The following is a 15562-nucleotide window of genomic DNA, read 5'->3' on the forward strand; positions in this document are numbered from 1 at the left end:
GAGATTATCCCAGTGTCAGGCTTCGAGAGCCAAGCGGATCTTCGCTATCTTCTTGGGAAGCCTCTTCATTGCATTGAGGGAGAGAAAAAAGAAGGCCCTTCCTTTGTGTTTGCTGAGACATCTTTGCTGAGCCGACATTTTGCTAGCTATCTGAAATCTTCTTAGGACGAGATGCCGAGCCCTTCTTAGAGGGGACGTCCAGATGCCAGGTCCTCATGTTCTGGTGCCCCGAAGCCCTCCAAATCTCCCCTGGAGACCAAAGGGGACAAGGACCTTCCCAGGCACAGCCGGCAGCCTCCGGAGGCCCAGAATAGATTTGTCACTAGGTAGAGTGGCACTCGGAAGTTATGCGCCGCTCTGGTGCCTGGCCGTTTAAGTTGTCAACAATAAATTGGAATTTCATAGCTCATTATTTTCATAACTAAGAACCACAGTGGACAAAATGTCACTCTAATTAGAACTGCCTCTTAAGAAACAAGTTCAGCCCTAAAACAGTGTGACTGGGAATTTCTGAACTGGGCTGTTCCATCCACTTATTTTATTTTATTTTTTCGGTTACCGAAGAATTTGGTGGGTGCGCTCGGAGCGACAGATTATAGAGAGTGTGTTGTGTGTGGTGGCCGTGGTTTTCAGAGGGTGCATGACAAGGCAGGCAGAGACCCTCGTCATCTTGGGAAGGTGGCGATTTGCCAGGAGTGTGGGCATTCAGTCCACAGAGCTCGAGGCTCAGGAGGGGCTGGAGAGGCACAGCCTAGTGGCATGTGAGGCCCATTTAAATCCACCCGGAAAGCCTGGCTCTTGTCTTCTTTCACTGGAGCCTGCCTGGGAGGTTCAGCCCGTTTGGAATTGGGTGGTATGTTACACAGTAAGAAACACTCAGAGGATTTTAATCCGCAACACGTGCTTTTTATGTTTTGCAAAGCTTTTTCTTAACCATTCTGCATTTCTGCCCGTGTCCTGGGAGGCAGGCAGGGTAAACATCCTCCCCTTATTATACAAATGGGGTCACTTGGAGGCCCAGAGACGCTAAGTGATTTGGCCAAGGTCACACAGAGCCACTGACTAACACGCCCACCTCCTCACTCCCAAACGAATGTTCTTTGCACGGAACTACACTGTGTTGGTGGCTGCCGTTTGTCTGTCGTGTGTAAGCCAAAAGGCGGCATGGCTGTTTTGCTGAGATGAAAGAGCAGTTTTTCCGTCTGATTCCTCACTTTATACAGTTGCCAATTGGGGTTTCCCCTGGGGTGCCAGGACTGCCTTCTAAGGGCCAGGCTGATGTGTCAGTCAAAAGGCAGACAGAGACCTCTTCGTGTGAACACCACAGCCTGCTATGGTTGGCACTGCTCAGGTGGGCTGGGTAGAGGGCCCTAGATCCTGCCACCCCCGCTGCTCTCTCAGCTGCGGCAGGAACAATGCAGTCCCATTCGAGTGATTACAATTGGAGTACTTAGCCCAGGGTTGTCCTTGAGTCTGTAACTGCTGCCCCAAGCCAGTGCCTGTCCTAACAGGTGCCCAGAGAGGAGTGAGTGAGTGAGTGAGTGAAAAGAGGTCTGTGAAATGCCTGGTAAACAGTAGAGCTTCCTACAATTGTCATCATCCCCATTATCATTTTAATTTTCACAATCAAAGCAGAAGTTTGCTCTAGTGGGAAGAGGCCAGAGTCAGACTTGAAAGCTGGGACCGCCTCTGGCTTCCAAAAGGGAGTTGGGCAAGGCACTTATTCTAATCATCAGTTTCCCCTCCGTAAAACCCCGCTGGCCCCTTAGGATTGACGTGGAGATCCAGATAATTTGAGGCAGAACTCTGTAAATTTTAGAGCCCTGTGCTGAATAATGAGTTATTGTGTTGATAGTAACAAATGACTTTTTATTGTAAAATTGGAAGGATAATTGGAAGCTGCAGAGATTGCTGTGTGCCTTGATTTAGCTGCCTTTCTAAACTTCTGACAAAATAGTGTTTTCTTGGATGTTTCTTAAAGACTGTGACTAATAATTTTTCAGTAATTACAGAAGGGAGGAATAGGTTGCATTTTGCCTTATTGTCCAAATTTAAACATGACTCACTTTTCTCAATGAAAAACAGAATTTCCATGTCCATATCATTGCTCTCAAATTATTTCATCTGTTTCTAGAATGTCCATTAGGTTGGCCCTAACTAGATTTCCCCAGGCTGAGACTTTCAGCATCTCTTTATTTATTTATTTTAAGTGTTTATTTATTTTTCAGAGACAGAGAGAGAGAGAGAGAGAGAGAGCGCGCATGAGTAGGGGAGGGGCAGAGAGAGAGTAAGACACAGAATCTGAAGCAGGCTCCAGGCTCTGAACTGTCAGCACAGAGCCAGACGTGGGGCTTGAACTCTTGAACCAAGAGATCAAGACCCAAGTTGAAGTCGAATGCTTAACTGACTAAGCCACCCAGGCACCCCTCAGCATCTCTTTAAATGTGACTAGTCATTGGGTCTTGGGTAACACTTCCCACCCATCCCATGGGAGAATCGTCTCTTTGCCTTACCTATTATAAACTCTTTAGGTTGAAAATTTACCAGTCATTGGGGTGCATGGCTGGCTCAGTTGGTAGAGCATGTGACTCTAGATCTTGGGGTCGTGAGTTCCAGACCACATTGGGCATAGAGTTTACCTAAAAAAAAAAAAAAAATTACCAGTCAGTTTTAAAATGTCTCCTTAACTAAAAAAAAAAAATCTCAACTACAAGATAATCTCTTTTGCAAGCGGAAGTCAAGAATTCCTCTGTAAATATTGAGAGACATCCAGTGAAGGCTCAGATTCAGAAAAGGAATCAAGTAATTTTTTTCCCTTGAAATGATCTTTCACGGCACTCTTCTCCCCGGTCTCGGTTTTACTGTAAAACCCTGACATCCTATTTGTGTTAACGAGGAAGAGCTGATAGCATGGAAATGTCCTTAGAAACAGCGATTTACCTCAGGGGAGGTCTCTGGAAGAGCTGCGGTGACTTGTGGTTGGTTTTTATTTATTTATTTTTTTGATTGCTTGCGTTTTGACTTGTATATAACACATATTTCCAGTTAACTCTGGAATCCAACATTTCCTTTCATTTTAGGCTAGGGCTATCGTTGTAATCTTAGGGCAAAAAAAAGTTGCACTTAAGGGATAGTGTCACAGAATGCAGATGGAATCTGCTAGGGGATGTGAGTACTGGTAAATTAAAGGTACAAGCCAACTTTCTGGGGGAAATTTTAGCTCGGGGGCCAGGCCACTGTCCTGATTTGGCCAATGGGCCTTGTGTGACCCTGGGCAAGCCTTTTAACCTTCATGGATCTCTGTTTTATACCTGTAGATGGGGACCTGTTCATTCACTTATTCATTCATTTATTCATTCAAAATATGTATGTGCTTTAGAACTGTGGTGGGGATCAAATGGGAAAGCTGACTTCAAAGTTTTCTGTAAACTGTAAAATGATAGATAAATGTGATAGTTAATTAACTAATTAATGCATAGCATCTGGACCAGCACTGTCCAATAGAAATATAACACGAGCCACGTTTGAAATTTAAAATTTTCTGGTAGCATATTAAAGAAGGAAAAATAAACAGGTATAATTGATTTTATATATTTTATTTAACCCAGTATATGAAAAATGTGATCACGTTAGCATATAACCAGTATAAAAATTATTAATGAGATATTTTACCTTTTTGTTTCTATACTAAATTTTGACAATCTTGTGTGTGTTTTATGCTTACGGTACACCTCAATTCAAATGAGCAGTGTTTCAGATGTTCCAAAGCCCCATATGGCTAGGCTAGGGCTGCTGAATTGGACAGCACAGATCTGGATGTTTTCTGGACAGAGTAGCTATTTTGTTGCAAACATCCATTTTGCTGGTTCCTCATGGCTAAGCTCCTTTCTGCTTGGGTCCTAGGTATTATGAGACGGGGAGCATCAAGCCTGGTGTAATTGGAGGATCCAAACCAAAGGTCGCCACGCCCAAAGTGGTGGAAAAAATTGCTGAGTATAAACGCCAAAATCCCACCATGTTTGCCTGGGAGATCAGGGACCGGCTGCTGGCGGAACGGGTGTGTGACAATGACACGGTGCCCAGCGTCAGTTCCATCAACAGGTGAGGGGCTGGTGCCTGTGGGGGGCTAGGGATCGGGGGGAGTGGGGCATCCTGGAGGCTCTGTGAGTGCCTTTCCTAAAAGTCTGGTTTCTCCATTCATCTAGGCCCCTTAGGGGTTATTGGACAGGAGGGGTGCTAATGGGGCTAGATTGATCTCTCTGTTGCCCTTCTTATCTTTCCAAAGTAGGCAGGGGTCCTAGGCTCAAGGAGGGAAGGCCATGTCAGTACCCAGGCTGCTTGAGAGTCTTCTTAGCCCAGAGTGATTTCTGTCACTCTCCCTTTACTGCCGCCTCTGTGTGTGGGACACTTAGCAGCAAACTGTTCTGATCAGGCCTTGACAAATGTCACTTCTTTGTAAGCCCATGCTCAGGGTCTCCGCACTGGCTGATATAAATCAGAGCTTCCAAGGAAGAAAATCCCTGCCTCCAGTTTGGGCAGAGGTTGAGCCGTTGAATGTGGAAAACAGAGCCTGGACTTGAGGTTGAGAGATTTGGTTCCTTGTCCCAGTTCTGCCACAAACTCCAGGTGTCACCCTGACAAAGCTCTTCCTCTCTTTAAGAGCTCAGAACCTTGGTGGTCCTGATGTAGGTCAGTGATCTCCAAGAGTGACGTCCAGGACACCAAGATGCTGTGGAGTTAGGGAGCTGCCCTCTCCCCAGTTTCCCTCAATGTCACCCATGGAGAGAAAGAACCAGAGAAATACCATGAGTACCAGGCATGGGATCTTCCTGGGAGCCACAGCGGCACCTTCTCTGAAGTGTGATCCAGGATATATCTAATGGAGCTTTCAGAGCTTCAAAAAATTTCTGAAAGAAAGTATTCTATTATAGGGGCACCTGGGTGGCTCAGCTGGGCAGGCCCCCGACTTTGGCTCAGGTCATGATCTCATGTTCTGTGAGTTGGAGCCCCGTGTGGGGCTCTGTGCTGACAGCTTGGAGCCTGGAGCCCGCTTTGGATTCTGTGTCTCCCTCTCTCTGCCCTTCCCTGGCTCATGCTCTGTCTCTCTTTCTCTCTCAAAAATAAATAAACATTAAAAAAAATTTTTTTAAAAGAAAGTTTTCTATTGTAAACGGCAAAGTCTCAAATCCGTTAAACCTATAGAAGTCAAGGATGAAGTTGTGAGGTGAACGGAAATGATTGTTCTCTAAACTCCACAAAGAAAAGAGAACCAGCCGACTGAAAACTTGAATGGTTCCCATTTCTCTAAGGTCACACACTACCCTTGTCCGTGCAGAGCCTGTCCGGGCATAGCAGACCCCTCACCCCCCGGCAGAAAGAGGTGGTCAGACTAGAATGTCCCTGAGATCCCTTCTGGGCTTGAGGGTTGTTCCTTCTGTGATGACTCTAATGCACAGAATCACTGTGTGAGTGCATCTCTTGATGTTTTGAGACCTGCTATTTCATAAGCCATGAGCCTGTTTCCTTTCTCTCAGCAAGTCTTTATCTTGGTCCTGACATCATGTGAGGTACAGAGCACAGAGAGGGGCACCAGGTACACTGTCTCGTAGTCTCCATTCTAGAGGGCCTCCTTGCGTAGGATGGCATTCAGGCATGCATGAGAATTCTGGTCAACCTGAATTAGCTGAGGAGATAGCAACGGTTGTGGTGGGTTTGGGGTGGGGGGGGATAACTTCTGTTCTTCTGGGTTATGGGGGCTCCAGTGTGCTTTGGGAGTCCCCTACTTCTGGCACGTTGTAGGATTACCGTCACACAGAGCAACATGACTTTTTCCCACGTCTCCAAGAGCCCTCGTGTGGAGTAAGGCATATAATGCCTATAGCAATCAGGGAACGGAAGCCTTCTCTTCAGAGGAACCTCCACCAAACCCATGGTCAGGCTTTGGGGGCCCGCAGATTTCCCAATGTAGGGTGTACGTGTAATTGGTGGTTTGAAAGATAACCCTGGGTTGCCCGTGGGGGTCCCAAGCTCCTAATGCCTGCTGTTGGCAGGCAGTAACGTAACAAGTGAAGAAGGCTAGGTGTGAGGTGATAGGGAAAGGTGGGGTCTGTGGGAAACCGGACAGCACAAGAGTTACTGAAGGGGTAGGTGCTTCTCAGCTCCAGCCGAATGCCTCCAGGATTTTTTTTTTAAGTTTATTTATTTATTTGGAGGGAGAGTGTGTATGCGCCCGCGAGCATGCGAGTCCCCCAGCAGGGGAGGGGCAGAGAGTGAGGGAGAGAGAGAGAATCCCAAGCAGAGTCTGCGCTGTCAGCTCGGAGCCCGACACGGGGCTTAGTCTCATAACCAGGAGATCGTGACCTGACCTGAAATCAAGAGTCGGACGCTCTACCGACTGAGCCACCCAGGTGCCCTCCAAATCTCCATATTATTAAATGGTGGCAATGAATTTCAGTGAAAAAAAAAAAATGCCTTACAGGATGAGCATAACTCATTTGCAGGGCTCCAGCTTATATCTTCTGTAATACAAGGATGAAAATGGTCATCTATTTATGATGAATTTGCTTTAATGTATTTTGGAAAAATATAAGTGGAACACCAAGCCAGTGAGTGTGAACTTTATGAACTATCCCTCCCATTTCCGGTAAAGAACTCATATTGCCTCATAAAGTAAGTCTAAGTCAAAACGTAAGTTACTTGAAAGGAAGATACGAAGTGAAAAGAGCACAGTGGCCCGACGGACCGGTGGAGGCCGTGAGGCGGGACTTACACGAGTGTCTAGGGAAGCTGTGGACCAGCTGGTGCTTTGTGCTTTGGAGTTGCGCTGGGCGGCTGCTTGCTGGTTGCTGGGGCCGTGGCTAGCCTCAGGGGCTCCTGTGTGTCCACAGCGGTGGCTGTGCCTCTGAGGTGTTTTCAGGTCTGTCGTCTCCTGTAGCCCTCGAGGCTTAACTCTGTTCTTTGGCAGGTATAGAAACTGAGGCCCAGAAGAGAGGTGTAGAGGAATGATGATTTTGAGGTAGAGATGGGAGTAGAGTCCGGGACCCCTGATGTTAGTAAGAGGAGGGCCTGTCTCTTTCCACCATTGCCCTGTAGGACTCTACCCGTGACAGAACTGAGGATCCGAGAGCAAAGAGGCAAGGAGGAGTAAAACGGTCATTCCTACCATGTCCACGCAGCCTTTGTGCTTTGCTGCCTGTCTGCAGCTCCCTCTGTGGCCCACAGCCCTCTCCTGGGCACCGTGCTGGGGGCTCTTCTCTGGGGGCACACTGTGGCACTTCACTCAGAGCTCTTTGTGTCTTTAGCCAACCAAGCCAGCAATGCAGATGAACAAGGACACTGTTGGTGCCTCCCTCCCACCGCCACCCGCCTCCCCCTGCCCCGTCCACGAAAGCCTGAGCCATCCCTGCATGCAGTTTTATTTTCCATATGAAGGCAAAGCTGCTCTGCAAAGCTGCGTTCAAACGGGTGCAGTTTCCAAGTAACTGTCTCGCAAACGTCACGATCATGATGTAAGAGCGTCCACAGATTCCTCTCCCAGCTCTTGCCTCCCCGGGGGCAACTTCTCACTCTTCCCCTACTTCACACAGCTAAGGAGGGAATGGTGGCTGGATTTGTAGCTATTCCGGTGGCAGCAGTGTCGTCTCCACTATCCACCCCTACCAGTGTATGCCTTTCTGCTGTCTTCTGGGAGAGCAGCCTGGGAACCCGTGACTGACACGGAATTCAGCGACACCGAACCTGTTCTGCTCAGCATGTGGGAGATTTGCTGGGACACGAGCCATCATGTTTATGTGGCTTCCTAAGGAGAAAAAAGGGCTGGGGGTGCTGCACGACCTGCACCAAGGATTCTTAGAATCCAGCCCGAGTGTCAGTGGGAGGTGACTGTCCAAGAGCTGACGGAAGCCGGTAATGGAGCCTTCCTTCCAATCCAGTCCCGGATCTCTGAATCAGGGGCCAAGTGGTGGGGACTGTGAGTGGCACTCCCAGTTAGGAGGACGATTCCACTTAGCAACAATTGGTTGTTGTCATGTGGGAACGTGGGATCAGGATTGCTAGGTGTTTGGATTTTTCAAGGGAAGCTACAAATCCGTGTATTTATGTAAAAGCTCCCACCCTACAATTATTGGCAACTAATTCAAATAAAACAAATGACTGTGCAGGCCAAACAAAACTCACTCAGGAATTGATGTGGCCTGGGGATGACAGTTTGTAAAGTCTACTCTTAATCTGAACTTGGGCAGCAAGACTTCTGAGAGTGTTTACCCATTCCCCTCTTTCTTCTCCACATCAGTTGCTGGCCTGGGTGTCACCTGTGGGCCCCCTCCCAGCATGGCCCAGTTGGACCCTTGGTTTGGGATTCTTAGCACAGCTGATGACCCAAGATTCTTACTGCACCAATGGCAGTTTGACCAGTGCAGTAGATGTGGGTATATCTTCAGCCCTGTCTTCCTATTTCCTTTTTAAAGGCACCATGATTTTCTCCTTCAATGTAATTGTGTAATGGGGGGCGGGGATGGAGGAATATGTGTGTGAGAAGACCTAGCCTTTCAAAGAAGTGAGGGTGATGTTGAAATAGGATCCTTACAAATGCCTGTAATACCTGAAGCCCTTGAAGTTTAGTCCCTCAGTTTCTAAATGGATTTGGAATCCAAACAGACTTTATGTCTCCTATAGGAAATATTTAGCAGAGGGGCCACTTCTTTTGAATGTGGTGCAAAGGAAATTGCTCGAGCATGGGAGCTGGGAGTCTGGGCTGACCTGCTGTGTGACCCTGGGCAAGTCACTTCAGCACTCTGGGCTTTGGTGTCCTCATTTGCAGGAATTGGTGGATTGTTGAATTCCCTTCTCTGCTGGACCATCTAGGATGCTCACATGGCACCCAGGATCATGCTCATGCTCAGCGAAGTAAAGGCAAAACCCTTTAGTGTTAACTGCCAGGTAGCCAGACTGTCTCTGGTTTAGAAGAGGTCCGGAGTATGACTCTTACTGTGACACGTCTTGACGATTGCTTGTTAATTTAAAATTTTTTTTTAGAATTGCTATGATTCAATTAGTCTTGTCCTTCCCACTACCATTTCTTCTCAGTGGAAGATAATGCTCTTTGTTCCTTTTTTTTTTTTTTTTTTTTTTTTTTTTTTTTTTTTTGGCAGCTGCTGCAAGCAGATGGGCAAAATCTCTATCCCTGGGGACAGCTTTGGAGGGTTCCCTACAATTCTGGTCTCGCCTATAAAGGACAGCTCCTCTATAGCCTTAAAATAGGGTGTGGGGAGGGCTACTTTTCCCTCCCTAGTTCCCAAGGGGATCTCATATGTTTTTAAGGCATTTGTGGAAAATATGAACCTTTTAAGGTTGAAGCTGGTCTTTAATCTTTCTGAAGATACTACTGAAGATAACAGCTAACATTTATAGCAAACTTACTGTGCAACAGCTGCTATTCTAAGTAATTGATTAGTTTCATTCTCATCATAACCCTATGATGTAGGAATGATTCTTGGACCCATTTTGCAGATGAAGAAACTGATGCACAGAGGAGTTAATTTACTCAAGGTCACGCAGCTGGCAAATTGGAAAACTGGGTTTCAGACTCTAGTGGTCTGATTCTGGAGCTTGTGGTTTTAATCAGTATGCTGCAGTGGCCTCTTAATGATTTGTAACAATTAATAATGTTTTACCAAATGGCTTATAAATATTTTAAAAGAAAAATAAGGAAAACATAATTTCCTTTGCTCTGCCTAGGTACAAACTTAATGGCCAGGCAATACTCTGCAAAGCTAAGACTTTATAGGAAATAAATATGAGAAATAGTTCTCATATATTTTACCATACATTTATATGTACATAACCCATAATATAGGTAAACTGTATTTATATCTGTATAGCCAGATATTCACATTAGCTATATCTCTGTAGACAAACACACATGTATCCTTGGAAAAGGTGACATACACACAAATACAGAAATTAGATCAGATTCTAACTTAATTCCAGGTGGTCCAAAAGACTATCTCACTCCCAGGTCCTTGTCAATATGCTCCATTTTTGTTTAGTTAAAATAAGAATTTTGAATATTGGAGGAAACAAACCAACCCTGAATGCATTTGAATCAACACTTAAGCTGACTCATAAGAAAAAGGCAAAAGGCCCTGGGGGCTCCAGGGGCCTGGACTCCAGGGGACCTGTGGTTGGGCTGTGGTGTGAACAGAAATGTCCGTTCAGGCTCTCAGCTGGGCATGCTGAGGGGCCTCGGTGCCCGCCACTGAGCTGTGAGATCTCTGAGGGCACAACCCAATGAGGGTATCCTTACTCCTCTACATTTGTACAAGCTGGAGACTCAGTGCAGCCTGAAACTTGAACTTCCAGAAATAACGGTCTGGAATGTGAAAAAGCCTCTCACCTAACACTGAGTGAAGAGAGCCAGATACAAAACCATGGACGCGATTTAATCTTGATTTTGTTAAAGGAAATGGGTATTTCCTAATATGCGTAGGAATGTTAGCATGAAGGAGGTACATCGAAATGTGATTTTAGATACCTTCTTTGTATTTCTCGTCCTAATAGTCTACAATGAGCACAAAGTACTTTTATAATTAAGAAAAACCCTAATAACTGTTCTTTTAAAAGGTGATCCTTGGAGGCTGGAGTAGAACGTCTCCAAAGAAGCTGAACATTCTGTTACCACCCACCCTTCTCCCTAATGAGAAGGGAGAAGCTTCCCTTCTCAGGGAAGGAGCTTTTGTGCAGATCCCACAGGGACTTTGGGCCCAGCCCTGGTTGGTTGCGCTATGACACACAGGGCTTGGGGTCTCACGGAGGAGACCCATATGAGTGTGCTCTTCTAGACAGAAATTTATAAGCTAAGCTTCTCAGAGCCCAAGGTCCTACAGAAGAACATCAGAGCTGCCGGGGCAAAGGAAAAGCAGTACCACTATTATCCCTTTCATACAGTGGGCTTTGTTTGAAGATTTTTTTCCCCCAAAAAGGATTTAATTAGAGTGGTCTGTTCCAACTTCCTCATTGTATTGAGGCCGGCAACAGAATGGACTTGCCCAGGGTCACAATCAAGTTCATCATATTAGAACTAGGGCAAGGTCTCTGGAAAGACAGGCCAGCACACCCCCGGCTCCTGGCCTTGTTGGAGCCTAACCATGTGGCTTTGTACACGGCAGCTTTGGAGGCTTCCTCTTAGCAAAGCCAGGCCTGTCCCGGCAGCACTTTAACCCTTTCTAATTTCAGAGCAACATGCATCTGCTTCCTTGGTAATTTTTAATGGGTGGGGATGTGGCTCTCTCCTGCAGAGAAACCAGAGCATGTGGGCCCCCAGGGAACAGAGAGGTCACCTGGTTCAGTCCCTTCATTCCACCGAGGGGCGGGCAGAGGTCCAGGAAAGGGAAGAAAGTCCCTATTAGTGTCCCTCAGGGAGTTCCTGATGGAACTGGAGCTGCTCCAGAGAAAAAGATGTCTGTTTGTAACATTAATGTGTCATCCTTTTTCTACACAAGAGGTACTTGAAGCCCAGAGAGGGGTGGGAACAAGTTACCCAAAGACACCCAGGGAGTTAGGGGCTGAATTGGGACTAGTCCATAGCGCTGCTAACCCCCTACACTCCCAATCTGGGGTCATAACCTCCCTCCTCGTCTGCCCCAGCTTGCCAGGCCTTTTCCATGCATGGCTGGTTGAGATCTCTTCTCCGTGGTGGTAAATAGCCATTAATTTTTCCCCCAACTGTCCACAGGATCATCCGGACTAAAGTACAACAACCCCCGAACCAGCCGGTCCCAGCTTCCAGTCACAGCATAGGTAAGAAGAACTTTTTAAAAAAATTTAAAAATCTAATGGGCTCCAAATATTCTAAAGAACTTTTTAATCATTCTTATGGACAGATAATTCTGCATAAAACACTTCGGCACACGTACTAATGCGCCTTCTTTGTCATTCTCCAAGGGCTGAACCTGGTAAATGAATTTTATAAATACTGCTAAAAGGTTTTGAATTTTACTGATTATTATGATAAATAGCTTTCACCATGAGACAGAAAATTGAAATCTAAGCCAAAAAAAAAAAAAATCCACTAATGGGGGTCTATAGAATGTCAGATAATTAAAGTAATAAATCAAGAAAGGGATACTTATTCATAACATTTTCTGCATCATTAGTCAGTAAGTAGTTTTGAATGTGTTTTTTTCTTCTATCAACCAGCCCTTCTACAATTCTTTGTGCACTTGCAGTCTTGAGTGAAGATGTGGCAAAACTTCCCAAACTTTCTCTCTCTCTCTCTCTCTCTCTCTCTCTCGCTCACTTCAATCTCATGTACTCCATGAACTGTCGAGGACTGTCAGTGGGGCTTTTGATACTCATTGGGAGATAGTCTGAGTGAGCACGACTTATAAGGGTGGGGGTCCTATTTCCAACTACTAAAGAGTTCAGAAGTTTCGCTTGCCTGTCCTTTCCCCGAAAAGACTGTGAGATGAAAATGACATGTGTCTATTTAAGACATATTATTTCTCCACTTGGGATAAAGGGAACACCTCTGGGGGGAAAGTTATTCTACTATAAGAAAGTGCTGACCATTCAGTTCAGTAAGCCTCTGACAGTCCCGGTCAATGTCACTTAATAATGCCTCAGACTGTGTAATGTTTCCCCACCTTTGTCACTCCCTCTTTAACTGAAGAACCGCCCCCCCGCAGTGATGGGGGATGGGCAGAGGCAGGCTTATAGTTCCAGCTCTGCCATTAACTCATCCAGTGAGTACGTCCCTTTACTTCTCCGAGTCTGTTTCCCCATTTGTGGACTGACGTGCACAAACTAGGTGCTCCCTGAGGTTTCTGATCCACCATGGTTGCCTCTGTGGATAAAGGTAAGAGTGAGTTCCTCCCTTCCATAAAATAATTATTTAGGAATCCATTCAAAAAGTGTTTGCTAAGCCCCTGCTTTGCATGGAGACTAGTGTTATTATAAAGGAGGCAGGACAGAATCTCCATTCTCATGGGCTTCTCGGTCTAATAGGGGAATGTAACGAAGAGAAGTTTGCAAAGCACTGAGATAAGGCTCAAGAAGGAAATACAGGATGCTGTGTGAGCCAAAGGAAGGGAACTGTTACCAGCTCTGTTGAGCTGGTGTGAAGAGGGTTGAGGAGGGCTCCTGGGGAAATGTTTGTGGCTGAGATTTCCCTTGTAGCTTTAACTATTTCGGATGACGGAGCAATGAATATGAGACTAAGAATACCCGATAATATTCTTGCAATTGGGTTAGAGGAATAATTCTACTTGTAGGTCAGCAGAATGCTTTGTCTCAGAAAGTTTTATAAAAAAAATGTACCTTGTATGCATACAGGCCTTTATCGTTTACAGACTTATTGAGGAGTGAGGAAATGGAAGTTAGAGAGATTAAATAACTAGCCCAAGGTCACATTGCTCATAAGTGACGGAGCCAGAATTGGAACCTGGGTCTTTGGAGTCTGGCGCAATCACAAGATAATCAGAACTATCACTGGCTCTGTCAGCAACATGGCGAGCCTTGGTTATATGTGGTTGTTGGTTTTTAAAGTACCAAATGACGTGTGATCTTCTTTCTTCCTCTGTTCTTTGCACCTTAATACAGAAAAGGTTGTGAGATTTGCATAAATCTATTTTGAGGAGCTTCTTCTGGTGAAGGAAAAGAGAAGTTAACGATTTCTACTTCTGTGTCTCCTAAGGAGGATCTAAAATCTAACTCAGATATGAGAAGAAAGGCACTGTTCCCTCTAGGTCTGTAGGAGCAAGAGCTGGATATGCTCCAAGGAAAGCAACAAACAGCTTCTCACGCAACACCACCATTTCTAGTAATTTCCTACACTTTAGAGTCAAAGGCGGCTCCACCTGCCTCCAGCTAGTTATAGCCCAAGGAAATGTGTCAGAGATTGGTTTGTAGGTTTTAATGAACCAAGAGAGAATTCCCACAGCCCAGGAATGGAAATTCAGCTGTACAGCTTGAGAGGACCCTGACGACTTGGCTGCTCTTTTCCCCTGGACTCTGGGGTTAGGAGTTAAAGTGAAACTTGCGCAAAACCTCCCCTCCCCTCCCCTCCCCTGTTCTTATCCTTAGGAATGTAGAGACCTGGCCTTAGTCACAATAAGTCACTGAGCTCAGCCCACGTTTCTGGGCAGGGGAAATCAAGACTTTAAGTCAGTAGACCTGAGGCCAAGTGCTGGTGCTACTGCTTATTGGCTAGATGACATTTAGCGAATCACTTCACCTTATGGCGCCTTCAGTTTCCTCCTTTGACCCAGGAGTATAAATAACAGCACTTGACATTGTTGCAACCGTCAAATGAAAAGCAAGGCATTAATGTGAAGCGTATTATTGTTCTTCATTATTACTTAACGAGGGGCAGATTACTGTAAGGGTCAGACTTCAGTTTCTGGATTCTGTGGCCTTGGGCAAGTCGCTTACCTTTCCTGAAGCCTGGGTTCCCTTACCTTTCCAATGAGATAACAACATCACCTCCCTCACAAGATTGTTCTTAGAATTAAATAAAATAATGCCTCAATGATGCCTGGCACAGAGTAAGTTCTCAGAAAACATCAGTTATCATTATGATATTATACATACCGATACATATTATATGTGCACAATATATATTCTATTATATAGCCTATCATTATTACATAATTAATATTGAATGTGAAAATCCAGGTAAACTAGAAGGAGAAAAGACAGTGAGGAACTATAAAGAGAAGGAACAGTTTGCCATTTGGAGTTTTGTTGGCTAAGTGTATGAGTGTGCAGGTATTTATGTCTGTGTGGATGGGTGGATATGTAAGCAGGGAATGAAGCTGCCTAATGAGCGGTCTAGGCTGGCTGGTGGTAGGCCCCAGCTCCCCCCTCTCTCTTCGCCGTCCCCCTGCTTCCTGCATTCTTGGACAGGATTTGAGCTACTGCTCTTCTCACGCTGTCCTGTGTGCCTTTCTGCACCGTCAGCCCTCCTAGCTGCCCGTGCTCCCCCTTGCATCCCCCCAGCAGCAGAAAACCGGGGCAAATGCCCCGAGGGCTGCCCCCATCGCCCAGGTGTAGACGCTGCCATAGGGCGGGTGTCCTCAGCGAACACTCACTGCATCCCGCGCTCCCGCTGCTCCGCAAACAGTGGCATCCAGCCCAGTGTAGGGTGAGTGCTTTTGTTTTGGCCGGCTGCCCGGCAAAGCGCCCGCCCCCACAGCCCTCCCGCCGGGCCCTGACCAGCCCCTCTCCCTCTGCACAGTGTCCACGGGCTCCGTGACGCAGGTGTCGTCGGTGAGCACGGACTCGGCCGGCTCCTCGTACTCCATCAGCGGTATCCTGGGCATCACGTCTCCCAGCGCAGACACCAACAAGCGCAAGAGAGATGAAGGTAAGAGATGCCTCTGCAGTCCTGTCCCGGGCAGACCCGACCGGACGGGATCTGCTGTGGGACCGTCAGGGAGGAGTAGAAACAAAGATGCCTGATGAGCACCCGAGTCCCCAGGTCGGGTGGACACGGGAAGGGGCTGGGTGCCCTGGGAGAGGCAGGCAGGATACTGGCTGGGATTGCGGATTTCTCACCAGTGTGCCC

General features: G+C 46.5%; 1 protein-coding gene across 3 annotated transcripts in view; it reads left to right on the forward strand.

The window, feature by feature from the left end:
* Positions 1-15562, forward strand: part of PAX5 (paired box 5) — a 195641-nt gene that overhangs the window by 15461 nt on the left and 164618 nt on the right. For all 3 annotated transcript variants that reach the window (XM_047829001.1, XM_047829003.1, XM_047829002.1), the window contains exons 3-5: positions 3904-4101; positions 11732-11796; positions 15233-15361. In XM_047829001.1, coding sequence (XP_047684957.1) covers positions 3904-4101; positions 11732-11796; positions 15233-15361 — 392 coding nt within the window. The remainder of the gene's footprint in view (positions 1-3903; positions 4102-11731; positions 11797-15232; positions 15362-15562) is intronic.

Source organism: Prionailurus viverrinus, chromosome D4 (genome assembly GCF_022837055.1).
Source record: "Prionailurus viverrinus isolate Anna chromosome D4, UM_Priviv_1.0, whole genome shotgun sequence".
NCBI lineage: Eukaryota > Metazoa > Chordata > Mammalia > Carnivora > Felidae > Prionailurus > Prionailurus viverrinus.